Source organism: Dipodomys ordii, unplaced genomic scaffold (assembly GCF_000151885.1).
Source record: "Dipodomys ordii isolate 6190 unplaced genomic scaffold, Dord_2.0 Scaffold70, whole genome shotgun sequence".
Classification (NCBI taxonomy): domain Eukaryota; kingdom Metazoa; phylum Chordata; class Mammalia; order Rodentia; family Heteromyidae; genus Dipodomys; species Dipodomys ordii.
This window is the reverse complement of record NW_012267286.1, coordinates 9994034-10014330: the sequence shown is the minus strand read 5'-3', so window position 1 is coordinate 10014330 and position 20297 is coordinate 9994034. Positions and strand designations below refer to the sequence as shown.

Genomic DNA, 20297 nt, shown 5'->3' with positions numbered 1-20297 from the left:
CCTTTGCCTTCACTAGTCTATGAATAGGGTCTTAAATTTATGCCTTGAGTGGCCTAGTCTGTGATCTTATGTTTCCTGTGTAGCTGGGATGACAGGCAAGCCATGGTTTTGAAGCATGATCCTCCCAATCTGTCTCCTTAGTAGCTAGAATTACAGGTATGAGCCAACATCCCTGTCTTAGTTCTTTAGTAAAAGACTATAGCATCTCTGAAAATTAGGTCCACATATGAGTTCACCTAGAATTCTTAAATCTTAAGTTCTCAGTTCTTAAGATGACATAAAACTCATCCAGGTATACTTTATATACAATTAAGGACCTCAGGTTGAGAAAACTTTACTCAGATAGGAACTCTGTCTACAATGAAGAGGTTGAATAGAAAAGATTATGTGAGCCAGGCACAGGTGGCTCATGCCCATAGTCTTAGCTACTGAGGATCCTGGTCAACCCAAGTAGGAAAGAAAGTTCATGAGAGTCTCAGCTCCAATTAGCCACCAAAAACCCGGAAGTGGAGCTGTGGCTCAAGTGGTAGAATGCTAGCCTTGAGCTTTTAAGCTCTCTCTCTCTGTCTCTCTCTCTCTCACACACATTATCATTTGATCTATGAGATTTTTCCAGTGGGAAGAGTTGAGGAGAAAAACAAAGTCTGATAAGCCATTTTTGAGTGTTTGTATAGGAAACGGGGATGAGTAGGTTAACAGAAAAATGAAAAAGGATTTCTGTACTCAGGAAAGCAAAAGGAAGACTGGGACTAGAAAGACAAGAGGATGTAGCCTCTGTGCCTGAACAATTGAAATTCGGGATGACAGGACAAGATGGCAGGCAAGATTTGTTTTATGCCATCTTGAAGGAGGGCCTATTGCTTTAGGGGAGTTGCTCTGAAGGCCTGAGAATAAGGAAAATACAGCTCAGGAAGTCACAGGACACCTTGCTCTGTAATGTGTACATCAATTGGTTGTGAGGGAGAGAACTTACTGGGCTCCATAGGGAAGTATAAGCTGCAAGAAACAAACTGGCAGCTTAGAAGCTGTAGGGAAGAGGTAGCCACTTGAGACCCCTTGAGGAATGGAGACTTGGGACTCCCTGTGGAGGCATGGACCAGAGACAGTCTTGCCTCTCTTGTCTAAGCTAGACAGAGCTGTTTTAGGAGTCTGCTGAGGAGAGGCTGAAAACTCCTGGCAGAGAATGTAAGAGCACTGGAGATGTCCCAGGTTCCACTCTCCTAGATCAGAAATGACTCCCATAAGTTTGAGTGCTCTAAGCTAAGTACTCAGTCTCCAGGGCCTGAGCCTGGCTCCAAGTGTTGACTGCTGGGTGGGTGGGAGACAGCCCTCCCCTACCCAAACACTCCAGCTCATTTGATACCATTGCACATCACACAATACACACTGTTTTCAACAGGTGCACAACTTCCTCTTAAAATTGATCATATTGGTGATCTATTATGTTCAAGATGACTTAAAATAGATCGTGAACATAGACTTAGCAAATATAAGCAAATTGAAATAACTCCCTGAATTGGATCAGACCCTAAGGAATAAAACTAGAATTCAACAGCAAAAACAACTATGGAAAATATTCAAATACATGGAAACTGAACAATGTATTGCTGAATGATGAATGGGTCATTGAAGAAATGGGAAGGAAATCCAAAAGTTCTTAGAATCTAATGAAAATGGAAAAGTACTACCTACTAGAAGCTTTTCCCTCCAGAAATACCACCTAAAAAATCAAAAACAAAATCTAGTACTGAAACCCAGAAAGTATGTGTATATTTTTCACAGCCAAGTCCTGAATAGAATACCCATCAAAAGGGCTGGGAAGGTGGCTCAGTGGTAGAGCACTTGCCTTGCATGCATGAGGCCCTGGGTTCGATTCCTCAGTACCACATAAGCAAAAAGAAAAAAACCAGAAGTGGCACTGTGGCTCAAGTGCTAGAGCGCTAGCCTTGAGCTGAAGAGCTGAGGGACAGCGCCCAGGCCCAGAGTTCAGGCCCCACAACCGGACCCCCCCGCCAAAAAAAAGAATACCCATCAAAACCCCCAGAAATACCACATGGAGCTGCAATTCAGAACCAATTGGCTAACCATTTATTGAATGTTTAAGGTTCTAAAAACATAGTTACAACTTTGTCAATAAATGTTACTGACTTATGTGCTATGTTTTAGAATTACTTCTAAGCCCTACATACATAATTCCAAATTAAAAATATAGACTTTGGGGCTGGGAAGGTGGCTCAGTGGTAGAGTGCTTGCCTTGCATGCATGAGGCCCTGGGTTCGATTCCTCAGCACCACATAAGCAAAAAGAAAAAAACCAGAAGTGGCACTGTGGCTCAAGTGGTAGAGTGCTAGCCTTGAGCTAAAGAGCTGAGGGAGAGTGCCCAGGCCCAGAGTTCAGGCCCCACGACCGGACCCCCCCCAAAAAATATATAGACTTTGGGGCTGGGAAGGTGGCTCAGTGGAGGAGCACTTGCCTTGTCTGAATGAGGCCCTGGGTTCAATTCCTCAGCACCACATAAGCAAAAAGAAAAAAGCCGGAAGTGGCGCTGTGGCTCAAGTGGTAGACTTTATGACTACACGGAAAGCCAGGAAATTTCCTTCAATAACTTTCTTCTTTATTGTATATATATAAATAAATATAAAGTTCAATGTTTAAAAGTATTACCACATGCATTTGCACTGTTATCACCACTACAAATCACTAGAATAAATTACTATCTTGTTCCTTCATCTTTCCTCGAGCGGCAAAGTGAAAATTAAACTAAAATTAAGTCGCGCTGGGGAGGCACAGAAGGTCCTTTCTGAAGGAGGCGTGCTGGGCCTCCAGAGATGGAGAATGATGGAGGGGCCTACTGGATTTTGCATTCAGGTTCATCTTTTCCTGAAGAGGTGTGCCAAGGCCGTGGCTGAGGATCCACATTCTCTGCTCCTTCAGTTTGTTCTTCTGAGAATAAAATAAAAACAAATCCTATTAGAAAGATATCAATCACATTTGGAAGAAAGGTCTTGGGCACAGAAGGGACACAGAAATGGGAAATGGTAATGTGGTCCACTGCATTTGGTAATTAAAAAGGTGGCTGGGCACAGGTGGCTCACGCTTATAATCCTAGCTTCTCAGGAGGCTGAGATCTGAGAATCACAATTGAAGCCACTCCTAAACCAGAAGTGGAGCTGTGGCTCAAGTGGTAGAGTGCCAGCCTTGAAGAAAAAAGCTCAGGGACATCTCCCAGGCCCTGAGTTCAAGCTCCTTTATTGGCACCAAATGAAAAAAAAGAAAGAAGTTTATTCTTCATTGTGCCATAACCAGAACTGTTAGGAAAACTGTAGAATACATAAAGCCAAGAGGTGAGAAAGTTTCATCTAGACTACATTAATGTGCGAGAATTAAACATGAATTAAGTTTGAATCTCATCTAGCCCATTTTTTTAGGAAACAAAATGGTGTGCTATACCAGACAAATATAGTAATCACCTGTTATCCCAAGTTTACTCTCTATGGATTCAGTTACCTGTGGACAACTATAATCCAATTGTATTAACTAGAAACCTCCAGAAATAAAAATTAAAGTTTTAAATGGTATGGCACCATGAGTAGTGATGGAAACTTGCTTTGCCCTGCCCTGGACATGCATCATTGCTTGGTTTATTGTGTTCACACCGGATGTGTGCATAGCAGCATCTCAGCATCCCAATGGCCATCTAGTATTGGAGTGCTTGTGTGTGGCAACCCTGTCTTACTTAGTAATAGCACCACAGCCTTAAAAGCAGGCAGGCTGGCCATCTTTATACCAAAGGGATACCATACATTGCTCCTTTTAAATGGAAAAGGTCAAAATTGATTAAAAGTAAGTATGCATAGGAAAAAGTAGCACATAGAGAATCCTATACTATCCAGGATTTCAAGCATCTACACAGGCCTTCGAATGAAAGCCCCATGGATAAAGGTGGGCTACTACTGTATGTATTGTAGTGAACATTTCAAGAACCTTCTTAAGTACAGATTTCCATAGGTGGGTGAAGAGTTAGGTATGTGGGACTTTTAAAAATTGTACAAATGAATTGTGCCTTGTCCTGAGAGCAGCTAGAAGACTTGGAGAGATTTTAAGCTGTGCTAAGGAAGAGAACGAGTTATAAATTTTGAAAATGTCACCCCAGTGGTAAAAGGTAACCACTTAACAATAGGAGGAAGAGTTCATGACACTGAAGTTTTGAGGCAATGGGGTAAAACCTGACAGCTCTTTAGTCCCAAGCCTCAGAAGAGCTGACTTTCTCATATGAGACCAAATCTCTTGTCTAAACTTGACCTTTGGTATCAAACATTTAGAAGTTCCAGTTGTGATCCATGTATTTCCAGGTAACCTGTACATTCACCTACCTGGGCAAAGGCCTAAACCAGAGTTATCAAAATAGTGAACTGGATGAGGTCCTGGGAAAGACTTTGATCGGTTATCGAAGAACCAGGAATGTGGCGACTCCTTTGGCACAGCATCTTGTACATTCAACTCCTTGCAATGGGATGACACGTTCTGTCTCTTTTTAGAATCTGTTCCCGTTACTTTAGGAGACTTTGAAGAATTCTCACATGTCACTTCTTGCTGAGCTGCTCTCTTAGGGGTTCTTTCCTTCCAAATTTTGACTTCATCAGAAAGATGATGATTACTGCTTAAGTATAAGGGAAAAAAAGGATATCATTAGACTGCCTAATTCTTAAACGTAGTCACATAAAAATATGTTTTTTTAAAAAAAGCTCTCCTAAAGTATACAAAACATGAAAGTTACCATTTCCTCACATTTACATTTTAATTTCAATAAAATGTTTTCAGGTTTGAACTATTTTCATAGTTCAGAAAGTGAGATTGGGTCTATATAACACTGTGGATATGAAATTGTGACACTGGATTTTCAGGTGAATTTTTATCATTCAGAATGGTTTATGTACTGATACTGCTGCAACAATTCAATAGATTAGTCTTATGGATGAGTCTTTTATGAACTTTACAAAGGATATTGTACTTCTTCATCTAGATTAATTCCTAATACTGTTCCAGATGTACTGTATTTTAGTGTTTGGTTATGACTCTCACCCAACTTCCACATAAGATCAGACTTCCTTTTCATAACATCTTAAAAAGTTTCTCTAGTTTAGCTCTCTTCCTCCCTCCTGTATAGTGAGATATTCTCACTATACAGTCCAAGCTGGCCTCAAACTTTTGATCTTCTTGCTTCGACCATGTGAATACTGGGATTACAGGCATAAGCCTGTAAGCCTGCGTTTTTGAGTTTGTAAAGAACTATTTATTTGAAAATTATTTAATGCTTGGTTTTCTTCTATTGTATTGTTTTTAGATACTCTAATCTTCCATAGTGGAAGAAACCACACAAGTAAATTTATTACATTTGTTTGTAAAGTAAATAGGCTAGTTAATGGACCTAGGAGTTAGCTGTCCACTGAGTAAGGGCCTCATTATCTGTGGATCTAGACTTGTGGTTTATCTCAGCTGTGCCTTCAAAGGCCTCTATTTCCTGGTTGTTGGCTCCATCAAAAATAGGTCAGATAATAAACAGCTAACATCTGTAGTGGTGCTCCCATATTATTATTCTTGTTAAAAAAGACATATCACATGAACTCTAAAAATTGCTTGCCCAGTAACAGTGATGAGTTTCTAAGTACACCAAGTTTGTACGTATAACCCCACCCCCAGTATTAGCACAGCACTGGAACAGGAGGGGCAGGGCCTGCGCTTGGGGACCGGGGGACAATACACGTACAAGAGGTAGGGGGCAGGTCTTACCTTAACAGTTCTCTGTTTTGCTTTATTAGCTGCTCATTTTGCTGCTTTAGCTTAGAAATTTCCTTCTCTTGCCTTATATATTCACTTTTCAAAATAAGAGCTTTGGTGCTTTGTATAATGCCGCTGCCGCCTCCACAGGTCAAGGGTTTACTTGGGGGCTGAGAGTGAGTGTGTTCTGATACCACTGTGGGAGGCAAATGCACACCCATGTGAGAACCTCATTATCTAGCAACAGATTCCCTCTAACATTATCCCTGGCTTGAACGTTTTCTACTCAGGGCTAACACTCAATCACTTGAACCAGGTCTCCAGCTTCAGCTTTTAATTTGACCTCACAGTCTTGAAGATTTGTCTGCACAGGCTGGCTTGGATCCTTGATCCTTAGATCTTAGCCTCTGTAGGAGCTAGGATTATAAGTATAATTAGTGCTCACCTTAACCAATCCCAGTAAGCTATCTGGCTCACGATCTTCCACCCTGACCACAATAACAGCAGTCACCCCAGTGAGGGCTGTCTAGTTGGTCCCTGCTTCCCAGCCATGCTCATTCCCAGCGCTGGCTTTCGTAGAGCATACATGAATTCCAGCCCAGTCAGCTAGTACGGTTTAAGTACTCAATATATACTTCTGAATGACAGGGAAGCAAGTGTTAGTAATTATTCTTGTATGAAAATGATGCAAGAAACTGTTCCTCAGACTGCAGGTAAAACTGCATAAAAATGTGAGCTGTGTGTTAGTGTAATAACACATTAGGTCAACCACATCAATATTTCATAAAGGAGAGGTAGAATTCAGGTACAATATAGGTAAATCTGAAATGCTCAGATATTGAAAAGGTTTTGAGCACAGAGATCACACACGTGGGAAACTTGGGACTGTTTACCTGGGTGGCTAATATAGTGGCACCTTTGCTTTCCAATGGCTCACTGTGTATACCTGATTATTATGTCATATGATTATCATATAAAATTGGTTTCAGGTTGTATATATATGGTGTATATGAAACATAAATCAGTTCTTTATAATTGGGTTATAACACTTATATGACTCACTTATAACACTTATATGATACTAGAGCTTAAACTCAGGACTTTGAGCTCTTTTTTCTTTTTTTTGACTCAAAGTCAGTGCTGTACTACTTGAACCACACCTCTAATCTTGATTTTTGGTGGTGGATTTGGAGATAACAGCTTGGGCAAATTTATCTGCCAGGGCTGACTCTGAACCACAATCCTCAGATTTCAGCCTCTTGATTAGCTAGGGTTACAGGAATGAGCCACTGATGTCCAGTTTCCCTTGACGTCTTATAGATAGGAGTGGAGATCATCCAGCAGACACTGAGGAAGGTCATGCAGAACAGGTCCTACCAATACTGCTGAGAATATCTCTATGTTCTTTTGAAATATGCAGATAATATCTTAGATTTTGCAAATCCCGTCTTGTATTTTGCTTAGCATTTAGAATTTTCAGTGTGTGCCCACAAACAACTTTGGTTTGATCTTCACAGGTACATTATGAGTCAGGGGTTCCAGGATTTCACTTGGTCAGCCAGTGAGGGCAGTGTGGAGATTGCTCCGAGTTTTAGCTAGACACACCAAATACTACTCAGTAATCTCATAAAAATAATGGGAGAAGCAGAAATAGGAGAAAATAGGTTTGAGGACTGCATATGCTAAAATTACATGATGAATTACTAAAAGTATCTAAATACATCTCAAAGAATTTTCTAAGTAATTATCAAGACTCTTACAGTTTAATGAGCAAATAATTACAAGATTTATTTCTACTATGCTCTAATTGCCTTTAATAGCTTCACATTGTTAAAGTCTAGCAAAATGTGCTTGATTTTTATTGGGGAGGGCAGTTCTTCCTTGATAGTGAAATTATTCATTTATAGTAGTGAAAATATCTCAGGAATCTGTAAAGATCTGATAATGCAGAAAATATAACTCAAGACTTCTTTTCTGCCAGTCCTGGGGCTTGAACTCAGGGCCTGGGCACTGTCTCTGAGCCTCTTTTTGTCAGGGTTAGCACGCTACCACTTGAGCCACAGCGCCACTTCTGGCTTTTTCTGTTTGTGTGTTACTGAGGAATTGAACCCAGGGCTTCATGCATGCTAGGCAAGCATTCTACCACTAAGCCATATTCTCAGTCTCAAAACTCAAGAATTTAAAGACTCTATAATGCATAAGCAGGTGAGGTTAGAGCAAACTTAAAAGATATGTAATAAGAAAAATACTGCAATGCATTAATTTTAAGTGTGGTCATTAAGTTGAGCTTAGAATGACACAACATTGGAGTTTTCGAAGTCTGCAGGTGTGTTGAAGTAAATGGGAAGGATCTGAAAATGTCTTCATTTTCTACTTACTTGAGGTATTTTGGTCCTGTTGATTTCTTCTGAGGTTTTCTCTCAAGACTCTTATTACTTCTTTCTGATAGTCCACAGTGGCTTTTGTAGAATGAATTCTAACCACAACAACAATAATAATAATATGTAAAAGTCCAGTAACTAGTTTTACATGGAGGAACAAACAGACCTGTGGTCAAGAATTTTCCAGTACATTATACTGACATAATTCCCATAACAGCAGCAGACGAGCTTTCATAGTAACCTTCCCATCACGGCCTTTATAGCTACAAACCCATTTGCGGAAGGATTCTGTTCAGTTGTGGGGACAGTCTAGTTTCCTCTATATTGAAAAACCAATTCTTTGAAAATTTCTGGAAGCCCAGCAGATATTAAGTGAACACTATTTGGAGACACCATAAAACAAGCCATAGATCTGTTACAATGTACAATTTTACTAGAATATAAAAAAGAAAAGCATTATTTTTTTCCCTCTATATTGTCAATAAGGCAAACCTTGACTGTATCAAACTGAGGCCCAAGGTGAAATTCTGTACATTTTATAACTTATTATATTAAGCATTTGTTAGCAATGATAAAAAGATAGTTTTTGCTTTTGTGAAGAACTATGAGAATATCTGTTGACTCCATTTTCTCAGTAAAAATGTCTTTTATAATTAAGAATCTAATAGAATTTCAATAAAATGTAAGTCTTTAGCCCAGTGCAGAATCATCCTTCTTTTTTCTTTTTTAAAAAAAGTTAAGTAGCCCATGAACTCATGATTTTATGGATCAGCCTCCTGAGTGCTGGGATTACAGCAAGAAAGCATAATCCTTATAGAAGCACAATAGGAAAAAAAAATCCTTATAGAAACACAATAGGAAAAAAAAGAGAGAAGTATCACAATGTTCACTTTTAAGCATGAAAGGCTATTTTTCTTTTTTCTATGGCTGAGAAGGAAGCATTAAAAGACACAGGGAGTTAATTGACCAAAACTGCTTAACTTGAATACAAAATGATAATTTAATAATTTAAAATGTTGCTTATATATACATATATATACACATATATACATGTATATATATATATAAGCAGCATTTTCATAGATCACTTATTTATGTAGTTTAGGAAGACAGGTAAGCCAGTAAGTATTTGTTCAATGAAGGCAAAGACTTACTCCTTCTCAAATTGCTTGGTGTTTTTCATTTTTTCAAGGTCAACCTCCACCAGCCTCATTTTGAGATTTTCAATTTCTTCCTGATAGGGCTGAGCACCTAGAGCAACTTTGTCCTTGTTTTATAGAGAGAAAAAGCATACAATAAAACTACTTTCAATTTCACCAGTGTTGTAAAAAAAGACTCAATAAAAGATTGAAAAAACACATTAATTTTTGAAAAAAGTACTTTCCATGTATAAAGAACAATGTTAATGAGTTTTAAAATTCTCTCTTCTAGCATAATAAAAATGATCGACATTATATATGAAAAATTCCATCTAAGTTGCTTGCATTTTTGTGAGCCTGAATAATAAACTTCAGATAGGACAGGGAACTGGAAGTTTTGGTAAGGAGGACAGAACCAAATCATTTTTCAAATCCAACATATAAGAAAAGTAACTTTTATTTACCTGAAGCATCTGGATTGTTTCTTTATTTTTTTCAAGGCATTTGTCTGATTCATGAACTTTGGCCTGAAGTCGTGCTATCATGTCATTGGTTATTTCTAGTTCTTTCTGCATCTTTATGATCTTGTTTTCCTTATGGACAGCACTTTCTTTAGCTTCACGGAGGGAAGTTTCCAGCTCCTGAATTTTCTATTAGAGAAAACAAAAACTTCTCAGGACTACCCTAAAGGCAGAATCACGGTGTGGATTTGAGAAAATGATGACTGCATTCAGATAGTGTTAATTTTTCCCAGATTATAATAACAAAGGAAAGAGACATGATATTTTCCTTATTTAGAAGATGCTGACTTTTAGATTAAGAAATACCTATATATGTGTGTGTGTGTGTGTGTGTGTGTGTATATATATATATATATATATTTTTTTTTTTTTTTGGTCAGTCGTGGGGCTTGAATTCTAGGCCTGGGTGCTGTCCCTCAGCTCTCAGCTCAAAGCTAGTGCTCTATCACTTGAGCCACTGCACCACTTCCAGTTTTCTGGTAGTTTATTGGAGATAAGAGTCTCATAGACTTTCCTGCCTGGGCTGGCTTTGACCTGCGATCCTCAGATCTCAGCCTCTTGAGTAGCCAGGACTACAGGCATAAGCCACCGGTGCCCAGCTCCAAATGCCAATATTTTATATCAATCAATCATCAGATTCTTTTTTTTGGGGGGGGGTCCAGTTGTGGGGCCTGAACTCTGGGCCTGGGCGCCGTCCCTCAGCTATTCAGCTCGAGGCTAGCGTTCTACCACTTGAGCCACAGCGCCACTTCCAGCATTTTTCTTTTTGCTTATGTGGTACTGAGGAATTGAACCCAGGGCCTCATGCATGCAAGGCAAGCGCTCTACCACTGAGCCACCTTCCCAGCCCCCAATCATCAAATTCTTAAATGGCACAGATGAAACAGTACAATGGTTTTGTGACCTCCTGGTTAGTGTTAAGCATGTTAAATAGACATTCCAATATTATAATAATGCTATTAAAAGTGTACTTATTAACTGATTTTTTTAAAAAGTGAGGAATCATTTTCCATTAATATAGCCTACTGGGAATATAAGACATGTTTTTTGGAGAGAAATTAACTGAATCTGCATGGAAGTCACTGAAGTAGAGTTTGTGTGCATGTGTGCACACACACACAAATATCTCTTCATTTATGTATGAATGAATGAATGAATGTATGTATGTATGTATGTATGCATGTATAGAACTGAAGAAAGAACTCAGGGCTTTGTGCTTGCACGTGCTTTACCACTTGAATCATGCCCCCAAGTTTTTGCTTCACTTTCTTTTTCCAATAGAGTCTAATACTTTTTCCTGGGCTGACCTTGGAACTGACTCCTGAGTAGCTTGGATTATAGGCTTATACCTGGCCTTTTATTTTTATTAGTTTTGGGATTAAAAATGAAAATATATGTAAAAAAGTCAAATGCATATGATGAAAAGTGATCAAGAACTCCATGAAACAGCTTTAAACTGAAGATGACTATGTGAGGATTCACATACCTCTGTGGTTAGCTGCATGGCTCTCATTGTACTGTGATTTGCATTGTCTTGAGTAGGAGGAGTAACGCAGGGCCCAGGCACCTGGGAGACTGACAACATCTGGTGGTCGCTAAGTAGTTTTTGACTTTTCTCTCTCATTGATTCCAGGTTGTGCTCCCATTCTTTGGATCGAACTGCACTTCGTTCTTCAAACTCTGACAACTCATTTATTATGGCCTGTTGAATAGCAAAACACCTTTACACTTCTAAAGTAATTTACAGGGGCATTATATAGACTACAGCTGACAGCACAGCAGACCTACTATATGCAGCTATGACCTATTTTCCATACCTTAGTGTTTATAGGGAAAATAACTCCCTGATGATTGATAATGTGAAAGTCTTATTTCCATGCAGAGAATTGTCATCAGGACTGTCTATAACATTGAAGGTTACTAGTTCTGAAATCACTCATTGCCTGCCGGCATCACAAATACCTGTAACACAGCCTCTTGTGGAAAACAGTCTATCAGTATCTTACAAAAGTGAGCAGCCTTTTACCAGAAGCCAGCTACTACATTCCATGGGATTTACCCAAACAAGCTGAAACAATTGTTCAGAAGAAAAACTTCATATGTCTGCTTATAGCAGCTGTATTTCTAACTGTCAAAACTTGGTAGTCACAAGATGTCATTTAGTATGCATGCCACTAGACAAATGGGTCCATTCACATTACTAGTGAGAGAAAATAATGTGGAGACTCTGTCCAGTGTTACATTCTGGAAACGGCCGTGATGCCACAGAAAGAATAGAGACCAACCATTGGCAGGGGTAGCTGAGTTGGCAGGTGTGCGATTTTTATTCGTTGAACTGAGGTCTCATGAAATTTTTGCTTGAGGTTTCCCTGGAACCATGATTCTTCTGATCTGTGCCACTGAGCAGTTAGAATTATAGGCATAAGCCACTGTGCCTAGCCTCAGTTTGTTACTTTCATAGGTATATATTTATATTTGAAATTATATTATATATGAATTTATATTTAATTATCTTAAGGAAGTCTAATACATTAGAGGAAGAATATGTTTTACAAAACCAGGCTTTTTTTTTTAGGGTGCCAGTTCTGGGCTTGGATGCAGGACCTGGGTGTTCCATTTCTGGCTTTTTGGGAGCTAATTAGAGATAGGAGGCTCACTGACATTCTAGCCTAGGCTGGCTTTGAACTGGGATCCTCAGCCTCCTGAGTAGCTAGGACTATAGGTGGCATCCAGCTAAAACCAACTTTTCTTAAAATGAATATATAAATAAATGAAGCAGACTTAAAGTTAACTCATTTTAAGTTTCTCAGGAATGAAGTAGAAAAACAAAGCAAACAACAGAAAGAATGAAGCAGCATCATAAAGCTAATATACTTACATTTATCTTGTTATTATAGAAGTTATTCACTTGACAAATGTTCGTGTTTTCTTTCTGGATGCCACATTTAACCTTCTGTATATCAAAAGTAGTTTTTGAACACTCTTCTAAAAACTGAGTCATTTTTTTCCTGTTGCTTAGCACCTGTTGCAATTCGGTCTTTATGCTGGTGAAGTCATTTTCTGAGAAATCTTTGAGAATTTCCTGTGTGAAAACCATGAAATAAATTGATTGATCATTAGGAAAGATTTTGTGTAACTACTATATGAAATGCAAAAAATTATATATATGATATATATCACAGATATATGTGAAAATCACGTTGGAATCTCATTCATAGTATTTTCAAGTATGTCAGTCACCAATGGCTCACAATTATAATAGTAGCTACTTTGGAAGCTGAGATTGGGAGGACTGCAGATTGAGGCCAGCCCAGGCATATACACCAGAGACCCCTTTTCAATTAGTAGCTGGGCACAGTGGTGTATACCTTCCCAGCTGCTGGGAAGGGCTAAGATTAGGAAGACTGTGGTTCTAGGCCAGCCTAGGCAGAAAAGTTTGTGAGACCTCATCTCAGTAGAAAGAAGTTGGGCATGGTGGTACACATTGAAGCTGACTACATCCTCCCACCCCAAGGGAGTTGTTTTTGACTTCCAGTCACAGATGGACTGGAATATCTTGCACAGATGCAAGAACTGAGAGAAAGCACCTGAGATTTAATCTGGGATGCCATTACTTCCACTTGCAAGTGTTTTTTCTGTGTCTACGGAGTTCTGAAAGGAGGTTGAATCTTTATGTCAGCCCAGTTGTTATTCTGAAATCTATTTTAAATTTCTGGTCGGTGAAAATGATTCTAAACACATGAAAAGGGACCTTTTGACTTGAAAAAAAGGCTTAAACTAGAATCAAAACCTAAAATAAATTATACCTCAGCGTGTTGATCCATAATCTGGTTGAGTTTTTGGTCCTTTAATTCTTGGGATGGCATGTCAGAATTCTGTTGAAGGTTCCATATTTTCATTTGCAGTTCACTTTGCTTTTCCACTTCATTGACATAATCCACTTCAAGTCTATTGATGGAATCATGCTGCTCTTCCTTTACTTTTGTAACATGACTCAACACATACTTGTAGAAGCAAACATAGAAAAATGAAATTTTTATTGTATTTAGAAGACATTAACTCCCTGAGACTGTGAGGTAGGAAAGTATGTCATTTATTATTTATCTCTTTTGATACATGAGGAAGACTTTTGATACATGAGGAAGAAAGAAGCTATTATCATCCCCTAATTTTTCCTCTTTATATCTTAAGAGAGTCAACTTGCAGAAGCTACTTCTGTATTTCCATTGCTCTGACTTCCTGGCTTAGGTATCTAGATTGATCTACATCTATACCTACCTACATCTAGCCATCCATCCATCTTAATATACATACTGTCTCCTTATTGCTAATCACCTAGATTTTCCAGCTAAGACATTTGAGATCTATTTTCTTTAAAAAAATTTTATATATATATATATATATATATATATTTTTTTTTTTTTTTTTTTTTTTTGGGGTCCAGTCGTGGGGCCTGAACTCTGGGCCTGGGCGCTGTCCCTCAGCTCTTCAGCTCAAGGCTAGCGCTCTACCACTTGAGCCACAGCGCCACTTCCGGCTTTTTTCCTTTTTGCTTATGTGGTGCTGAGGAATCGAACCCAGGGCCTCAGGCATGCAAGGCAAGCGCTCTACCACTGAGTCACTTTCCCAGCCCATACCTGGAAATTTGTAGGTGAAATTTCATAAGGGTATAACTAAAAAGGGTGGTACCTTAAGTTTTTTTAAGACTCGGTGGAATTCCATGGAACATCTCTGGTTTGCAGTAAGAAGTTTCTGAATCTCTCTGGTTTGTGGGTGTGTAAGTGAGAGGTTTGCTTTTACTCGGACTGAAATCTCCTTTTGGGTTTCAATTTCCTTCTCCAAGTCAAGAGACAATCTGTCCAAGCACTCATAATCATTACCCATCTCTGAGTACTTCTTCAGAAGCTCCTAAAGGAAATAACAATGCATCCAATTTAACACTAAGTAGTTATAATACTAGAATTGTAACACAACTAATGCTTTAATACTGTGCAATTTAAAGGTATTAAAAGGTGTTTCAAAGGCAAAAATGAAACACAGTATTGGTTTTAGGTGGTAGTAATGATATGTAATCAGTGTGGGAATTTTAAGAACATAGGTAAAGAAAACCAGAAACCAGGTTCCCTATGATTGTGATGTGTGTTCTTTTAAATGATATTTTGGAGGGATGGGAAGCAGCATTAGGGTTTTAAACCCAGGGTCTAATGCTTGCAAGGCAGGTGCTCAACTGCTGAGTCATGCCTCCAACTCAGTTTTCTGAACTGGTTATTTTGAGATAGGGTCTCATTCTGTGTTCAGGATCCACCCCTGGACTGTGATCTGCCTATTTTGTTTCTTGTTATGGCTAAATGTCAGATACATGCCACCATGTCCAATTTCTTCTATTGCCATGGGTCTCTCACATCTTTCTTTTTCTTATTACTTTCCTTTCATTTCCCTTCTCTTCTCCTCCCTTCCCCCTCTCCCTTTTCTTTCTTTTCCTTCCTTCCTTTCTTCCTTCCTTGCTTTCTTCCTTTCGCACAGCTGGCTTGGAACTGGGATCTTACCAATTTCAGCCTCTTATGTAGCTAGGATGACAGATACCACATGCCTAGCTATTAGCAGAGATGGGGTGTAATGTCTAGGCTGGCCTTGAATTGTGATATTGCTGATCTGTCTCCCAAGTAGCTAGGATTACAGGTGTGAGCCATTGAACAAGCACTGGCAAAGTGAAACATCTGAGTGAACTCAATTTAGTATGTATTGTAGCTAAAGGACAGTGAGACAGGGCATACAAACACATGTCTAAGGCTCATGCTACCCAGTTACCAGTGTGGTAAACTCTTTACACATCACTAACTCCAGCCAGAAATCTGCTAATCCTTTCCCAGAATCAGGTTTTTTGTTTTGGGTGGTCTTGGGGTTTGAATTCAGGGCCTGAGCACTGTCCTCCCTGAGCTTCTTTTGCTCAAGGCTAGAACTCTACAACTTGAGCCACAACACCGGCTTTTTCTGAGTAGTTTATTGGAGATAAGAGTCTTATGGACATTACTGCCTGGGCTGATTTTGAACCACAATTCTCAGATCTCACCCTCCTGAGTAGCTAGGATTACAGGCATGAACAACTAGCACCTGCCTTCTCTGCCATGTTTTGATTAGGGAATTTACTGAGCTATTTTCTCAAGTACAACATAAAGACTACAATCTGTGCCACCAAGCTTTTTAGGGAATCAAGTTAAAAAAAAAGTATGTGTGAAATCTGTTAAACCGATATAGACATAGCTTAAAAGAAATAAAACTACATTAAAAAATGTTCCTATAATCACATTTTTAAAATCGGGGAGCAGCATATTGAACAGACTTGTGTGGAGAATGTGCTACATGATCTAGCCATACACTAGCAACAGTGTCCTGAGAGATCTTGTATTATGTTGTTATTATTATTATTTCTGGTTCTGAGGCTTTAACTCTTGGCATGTACACTGACTCTGAGCTTCTTTTGCTCAAGGCTTGTGCTCTACCACTTGTGCCACAGTTCTAGTTCTAGCTTTTAATGAGTAGTTTATTGAGATAAGTGTCACAGACTTTCCTGCCTGAGGTGCCTTCCAACTTTCAGATCTCAGCTTCTGGAATAGCTAGGATTACAGGTGTGAGCCATTGGTACCTGCCTGAGATCCTGTATTCTGACAGGATGACAATAACTTGTTACCTTCCAACTGTATGCTCAGAATCTAAGCATGGCTTACCAATGTCCTTGGCTACCTCTCTGGACCAAGCCTTCACCATCTTTATCCAATTCTTAGAAGTCAGTATGGCAAACAGTCCTTCTGCTTCCATTCAATTTTCAATACTATAACCATAATTTTCCCTTTGAAGTGTAACAGAGATTGGGTCGCCCACAGGGACCAAACTCCCACAGTGGAAAACCCAAAGTCTTGTCTGTTCTTGAACTCACAAGGCACACTACTGTCCCACAACCATTCTCTCCAGCATATCGCTCTTCCCCTAGATACCTGGTTGGCTTAACCCTTTACCATTTGCAATTACTTTTCCAAGTGTCATTTGAAAACCATGAACTCCCATTGTGTAATCTGTGTATGTATTATGCCCAAACATGCACGTGGTACTATGTTTAGAAAAGTGCTTGACACTACTGATTCCATTTTAGGCTTTGTGAGGCTCTTGGAAGGGTGCTTATAGTCACATGTTGTTCCTATGGGGGACACTTACTTTTATCTTGAAGCATTTTTCTCTCAGGCTTTCTGTATGTTGGGGTTCTCCATCACATAATAACGTTTCAAATTTTACTACCTCTTGGTGATTCTGATGATCCTGGTTTAAGAAAGAAATAGGCAAAAATCACATTCACATATAATGACAAATCATGTATTCTAACCTTAAAATTTAATTTAAATTTTTTGAGATCTGGTCCCCCTATATAGTTCAGGCTGACCTTGAATTTGTGATCTTCCTGCCTTAGCTATCCAGGTATTGGGTAGCTAAAGGCCTGTGGCTCCATACCTTACTCATATTTTTATACCAACCTTCAAAAATAGAATTAATCATTACTCTTGTAATTAAGGAGAAGAAAATGAGTAACAGTATCACAAAATCTTACAATGAGTGACCTCAACTCACTGGGGGAAAAATTGGGAGAATTGCGTTTTTTTTTCTGGTAATAGGATTTACTCTCCATAGCTGCAAATTAGGTTTTAGATTTAGTTCCATTCTTCCAAATCATTCTGAAGTACAGAAATGGGGTATTTAACCTTTTATAAACCTAACCCTTTCAAATATTTAAATAATTCTAACCCTTAACCACTTTTATTAATTGCCCCTCCCTAAAGAAAAGTCTGCTTTACATCTTCCTTCTTTTTTAGGTCTGAGACTGGGACTCAAACTCAGTACCTTCTGCTTTTGCTTACTGGCTAGCGCTCTTTACCAACTGAACCATGTCACCAACATTGCTCTTCTTAAAAATGAAGCAACCAAAATTTTCTGAAAAAGTCCTTTAAAAAGGTGTTTCCTAGAAGTGGTGCTATGGCTCAAGTGGAAGAGCACTCACTTTGAGCTGAAGAGCTAGGGACAGTGCCCAGGCCCAGAGTTCAAGCCCCATGATTGAAAAAGAACAAAAAAAAAATATGATTCCTATTTGTGTGAAAACGTATTAAGTTTTCCAACCAACTTTTAATATCCAGAGAAATTTCCAGAAAAAAAACCCTCAATACATTAGTACTCCTTTAAAAAAATAAATAAAAAGCATGATTCTTATAGTTACTTGATAGCAGAATAGTCTGAATTCACTTTAGTTATTATCTGTAGCATAGGGCTTTTCAGAATGGGTCTCTTTCCATTTTGAGAGACTCATATCCTCAGCTCATCCATACCCTTAGCCCAAACTTTTATCTCTTTGATGATGTTTTCATACAGTTTCTTAAGTACAAGTGATCCATAGTTTTAGGTCTCAAATTGCTTCTTCAATTGTTTCATTTCATTCACTTTCATTGTTATTGACATCATCTTCCACTTTAAAAATTGGAAGTTCTTAGATCTTGAGATAATTATAAAGTAAGTTAGAATGCTAACAGAATGCCACCATGTATACGTGTACATATACCCAAACTCAAAATCCCTTACATGAACAGAGTATTCTGCCTGGATCAAGAAGCATTTGAGTTTGTGGAGTATTTGCACCAACTTTACTGGTTGAGAATCCCTCATAAGAATATGTGAAATGCTCTGAAACTTGAGGTTTTAATCTTCACATTGGCATATTTCAGAGTTTAGATTTTTGCATTAGGAATGCTTGGTTGTTATTTCTAGCTATGTATCTACATTCTCCTCATTCCAAAATGACTTTGGATATAATTACTTTCCAAAGAAGAACAAACAACATGTAACTTTTTCTTTAGTTCATCTTTGGATTTATCTAAATTCTTTTGAATCTTTGCAATGTGAGTTGTTTTCTCTAAAACTTTCTCACTAAGTTGAAAGGGTTCTTGTTTTTTCAAATGCATATGAACAATTTTTAGTTCCAGTCCTGTTTCCACATCCTTTACTATTAAACGAGAGAAATATAAAGATGTAATGGAGCATCACTTTTGATCTTGGTTTGAAGCCAGCCTAAGCAGACAAACCTGACTCTATCTCCGATTAACCACCAAAAAAGCACAAAGCAGAGGTGTGGCTCAAATGGTAGAATGCCATCCTTGAGCAAAAAAGCCAAGTAAGAGCTTAAATTCCAGAGTTCAAGCCCTAGTACCAGCACATAGGAAAAACCACCAAAACTAAAGAACTACCATAAGATTCTGTAATACCACTCTTGGGCATACATTCAAAGGAATATGTCAGCATACAACAGAGATCTGCACATACACGTTTATACTAGCCAAACTATTCAGCCAAACTATAGAATCAGCCTAGGTGATGATCAGCTCATGAATGGGTAAGAAAATGTGGTATATAAACCCAGTGGAGCTTTAGCTACAGAAAATAAAATTGCATTATTTGAAGGGAAATGATTTTAACTGAGGATCACTGAGTGAAATAGTCAGACTGAGAAAGACAACTATTGCCTGTTCTCTCTCTTATGTGGAATATAGACCTAAAAAGAAAGAAAAAAAGAATGCCAATTCATTCTGGCTCTCTGGGTGAAACAGAAAGAAGAGGCTAGGAGGGTGAGTATGCCGTAAGTACAATGCACGTATAAACAGAATAATGAAATCCATTACAAGTTGCTTAAAAAATTGAGGGGGAGTAAATAATAAAGTGCATTATATGCATGTATGGATATATAAAAACGAAATCCCTTTCTACAATGAACATATTCTAGTAAAAAACAAGGATGTTGACTAGCTAAGAGGGAAAGTGCACAACTTACTCTGGCTATGGCTCTCTGCAGGTCTTCCTTGAGTTGATCTCTCTCTAACTTTAGAGTCTGCTCTATTCTCCTTACATCATCTCTTTCTTTCATTACAGATTTCAGTTCTTCATGGCTTTCATGAAGCTTCTGAACCAAACTTAAGTTCTCCATTTCCATTTTATTCAGAGCAAAACTTTGTTTCTTGAGTTGTTTCTGTGCTTCTCTGACATCTTCTTTTAACTTAAAAAGTTGATGTTCATTTGCTGTAAGTTCTTGAATCTTAAGATAATCATGAAGCACTATGTTAATATAAACACTTAAAATTTTATTAGTCTAGTTACAGATGGGAATTTGTTACATTTATATTTATAGTATAACATACACATATATGCTCTTTAAGGGAAATATAAAGAATAGTTTCTAAATTGAGGAACTAGTTTCCCCATGTCATTCTAATTAATATTTTACATAAATCCAAAAGGAATTGTTTTGATGTATACTTATATAATATTCACAAGTCTTGAGTTTATAGCCCAATTATCTGTGACATCTGCACATATCTATAAAAGTTAATCCATATCAAAATAGGGAAGAGCCGGGCGCTGGTGGCTCACGCCTGTAATCCTAGCTACTCAGG

At 38.4% G+C, this 20297-nt stretch overlaps 1 protein-coding gene across 1 annotated transcript in view; it reads right to left on the bottom strand.

Moving 5' to 3' along the window:
• Window positions 1-2597: 2597 nt before the first annotated feature.
• Cenpe (centromere protein E, 312kDa) overlaps window positions 2598-20297 on the bottom strand; it is a 60742-nt gene continuing 43042 nt past the window's right edge. The window contains exons 37-48 of the mRNA XM_013023746.1: window positions 19679-19939; window positions 17029-17130; window positions 14509-14727; window positions 13626-13823; window positions 12698-12901; window positions 11306-11521; window positions 9763-9948; window positions 9314-9426; window positions 8157-8254; window positions 5791-5974; window positions 4374-4660; window positions 2598-2943 (exon numbers count right to left, since the gene is read on the bottom strand). Of these exons, the coding sequence (XP_012879200.1) occupies window positions 2849-2943; window positions 4374-4660; window positions 5791-5974; window positions 8157-8254; window positions 9314-9426; window positions 9763-9948; window positions 11306-11521; window positions 12698-12901; window positions 13626-13823; window positions 14509-14727; window positions 17029-17130; window positions 19679-19939 (2163 nt within the window). The 3' untranslated portion in view covers window positions 2598-2848. The remainder of the gene's footprint in view (window positions 2944-4373; window positions 4661-5790; window positions 5975-8156; window positions 8255-9313; window positions 9427-9762; window positions 9949-11305; window positions 11522-12697; window positions 12902-13625; window positions 13824-14508; window positions 14728-17028; window positions 17131-19678; window positions 19940-20297) is intronic.